Source organism: Daktulosphaira vitifoliae, unplaced genomic scaffold (assembly GCF_025091365.1).
Source record: "Daktulosphaira vitifoliae isolate Bord-2020 unplaced genomic scaffold, ASM2509136v1 Scaffold_2, whole genome shotgun sequence".
NCBI classification, from domain to species: Eukaryota; Metazoa; Arthropoda; class Insecta; order Hemiptera; family Phylloxeridae; genus Daktulosphaira; species Daktulosphaira vitifoliae.
This window is the reverse complement of record NW_026099573.1, coordinates 4,892,240-4,894,964: the sequence shown is the minus strand read 5'-3', so window position 1 is coordinate 4,894,964 and position 2,725 is coordinate 4,892,240. Positions and strand designations below refer to the sequence as shown.

The window sequence follows — 2,725 nt, the reverse complement described above, 5'->3', positions numbered from 1 at the left end:
AAATTTATTTTATAGTTTATCAGTTTAGAGAATTATAAACAAATAAGTTTAGTTACCCCTATTCAATATACCGCATTCATAAAAAATACAGAAANGTATTATTATAATTAATTATGTTTAATAAATAATCTTTTTTTATTTAATTTTACATAAAATAAATAGATTAAATAACTAATTACCTTTTTCTTTCTCTGGTACTTTTATTACTTCAATAGTGGACAGAGCAAGTCAATTTACGTCATTCGGCGTATTTAAGGTCAAAGGATTCGAACTAACTTTTGGCTCTAAAATAATTTATGTTTAAAAATATTACATATTTGTTTCAAAAATCAAAACTTCATATTTTTTAAAAATGAATTATATTTTAAAAGTTGTATACTTTTTATGACTTTTTCATCTTCTTCGGATGAATTTCTTTTTAAATTTGGTCGAGCAGTAGTATTAGAAGATATCTCAAAAAGTTGTTTTTTTATTTCGGATTTTTTGCGTTCCAAATTTTTCTTATGAAAACTCTTAACGGATCATAAAAATATATTTAATTATATGATAAATTTATTTAAGAAATCTGCTTTAAGTCCAAAAAATGGTTTAGGGTATACCCTAAAATCTTTTTATTGAAATAAAGCATAATAAAATATACCTTTTCTAACAAATCAGCTGATATTAATAGCGGATTGTCTTTTGAAATTGCTATATTTTTTTTTTCTGTTGAATTTAAAATTTCATTTTTATATTTTTCAGATTTTTCATTCTGAAAAAGTGTTCCGAATTCTCTTTGCTGCATCATATTCTAGGTAACCAAAGAGATATTTAAATAAACAAATAAACTATACTTAATATTATATTATTATCTTCGATAAAAATTGAATTTCCCATAAAAATCTAATAGAAAAAATAGCAGAATAATATTAAACATTATGTTATTGCATTTATATTAAAGGGATTGATAGTTTATTTTATATTTTTGAATCAGACAAACCCCAATAACATAGCTAAATCGAATAAATATATTAATATAATTATAGTTACCAATTTTTCTGGAATAATTTTATCATTTTTATTCGTTTTTCGATACGTGCGTTTTTTTGGAATAATGGAATTTTTTATAGGATAAATATTTTTATTAATAATTGCTGCAAATTGAATATAATTTTAATAATTATTAATTAAATAATCAATTTCGAAAAAGGTTTTTAATATTAAAATAGTTAAATTAAAGTAAAGCGACTGAATTATTGTTATATATGAATAAGAGAACTTATTATTAATTTTTCTTATATTTTATATTAAAAAACTTTTTCTCTATTCGAAATAGTTAGTTTAATTATTAATCTTAATAGTGTTTACAGATAATTCTTCCATCTTTAGTTGACTTTTTTGATATTTGTCCTTTATTTGTATTATTTAAAACACAATTGGAATGCATGAAACGACGATTCCATATTTCTTCAACTCTGCGTATGACCTTATGTAAGTTTGATTCATTTGTTTGACCAAAAATATTTTTTTCACTTGCCATATCAATAACTAATTAAATAAATCTTAATAATTACACAAGACGATAGTTTATTTTTCACGGGAAAAAACGAAGTGAACTGAAATGTCGATAAAATCAACATTTACATCTAATTGTCAAGGAAACTTAATTGTAAAAATTCATTAAAAAAATGTATAAGCCAATTATAAATAAATTTAGTATAAACAATACTTATTTATTTTAATTGTATTATTGGTCAAAGAATACAATATTTTAAGAATAATACAGAGAATTATCAAAAAAAAAAAAAAATATATATATATATATTTTAAAGATATTTTGAAGAAAAACCTTTTGTATTTGTTTGTTTATTTATTACATTAGTTTACAAATGATAGAGATTTTTTTATGAAAGTTCAAGTGGAATAAATTTGATATCGGTTAACAGAATATTTATGCATATAAAATTTAATCTGTATGAAATAAAATATCAACGTTTGGATTTATTCTCTTGCAACTATTAAAAATTTTGCCCATGTGAAATTGCTATTTCCATTTAGTTATTAACAAAAAACATCATGCCATGCGATTATAATCAACATAAAAATTTATTAAGTTGAATATATAATATAGTTTAACAATTTAATTAATAATTGAATTAATGACATAATAATTCTGATAAAAGAAAATAACAGGAGATTTGAATTAATTTTAACGACTTTAACAAATCGAAAATAACTTTAGGGTTTAACTACCTTATAGGTTTAATTATTATTTGCATTTTTAATGTTATTATTATTATTATTTTTTTTTTTTTGACAATAACGGCTATCTTTGTAACTTCAATATATATCAAGAAAATGACAAATTATCCAAGAAAATCAAGGAAATTTTAGAGAAATATTAAGACACAGAGCCCAAGAAGATGACCGTTTAAAATCATTTTTGGAAGCTGAAGAAACAATAAAATATACAAGTGAAACACTTCAAAATGAAATAATTGAATCCTGTAATAAAATTATTTTAAATAAAATCGTAACAAACATAAATGCCCAAAGATGTTTCAAAATACTTGCTGATGAAACGGCCGACATTGGTGGAAGCGAACAAGTAACTTTGTGTGTTCGATATTTAGATGTTGAAAATATGATTATCAAGGAAGAATTCTTCAGTTTGTGCCTACAACAGATACTACTGGAAAAGGTTTATATATTATTATTCAAAGTTTACATTCATTTGGTGTAAAAA

General features: G+C 21.9%; 1 protein-coding gene across 1 annotated transcript; it reads right to left on the bottom strand.

The window, feature by feature from the left end:
* Nucleotides 1-228: 228 nt before the first annotated feature.
* LOC126897897 (uncharacterized) lies at nucleotides 229-1,800 on the bottom strand. Its single transcript, XM_050671841.1, has 5 exons — nucleotides 1,348-1,800; nucleotides 1,030-1,133; nucleotides 641-790; nucleotides 380-512; nucleotides 229-284 (listed from the first exon to the last, which is right to left on the bottom strand). The coding sequence occupies exons 1-5, from the start codon at nucleotides 1,517-1,519 to the stop codon at nucleotides 229-231; spliced, it is 615 nt and encodes a 204-aa protein (XP_050527798.1). The 5' UTR covers nucleotides 1,520-1,800.
* Between the last annotated feature and the right edge of the window lie 925 nt (nucleotides 1,801-2,725).

What these genes read in the sequence shown, in the direction of transcription:
- LOC126897897 (XM_050671841.1), bottom strand. Translation starts at nt 1,519, where the DNA reads ATGGCAAGTGAAAAAAATATTTTTGGTCAAACAAATGAATCAAACTTA. An exon ending in TAAAGATGGAAGAATTATCT is followed by an intron (nt 1,134 to 1,347) that starts GTAAACACTATT and finishes TTCAATTTGCAG; the next exon opens with CAATTATTAATAAAAATATT. An exon ending in AAATTATTCCAGAAAAATTG is followed by an intron (nt 791 to 1,029) that starts GTAACTATAATT and finishes TTGGTTACCTAG; the next exon opens with AATATGATGCAGCAAAGAGA.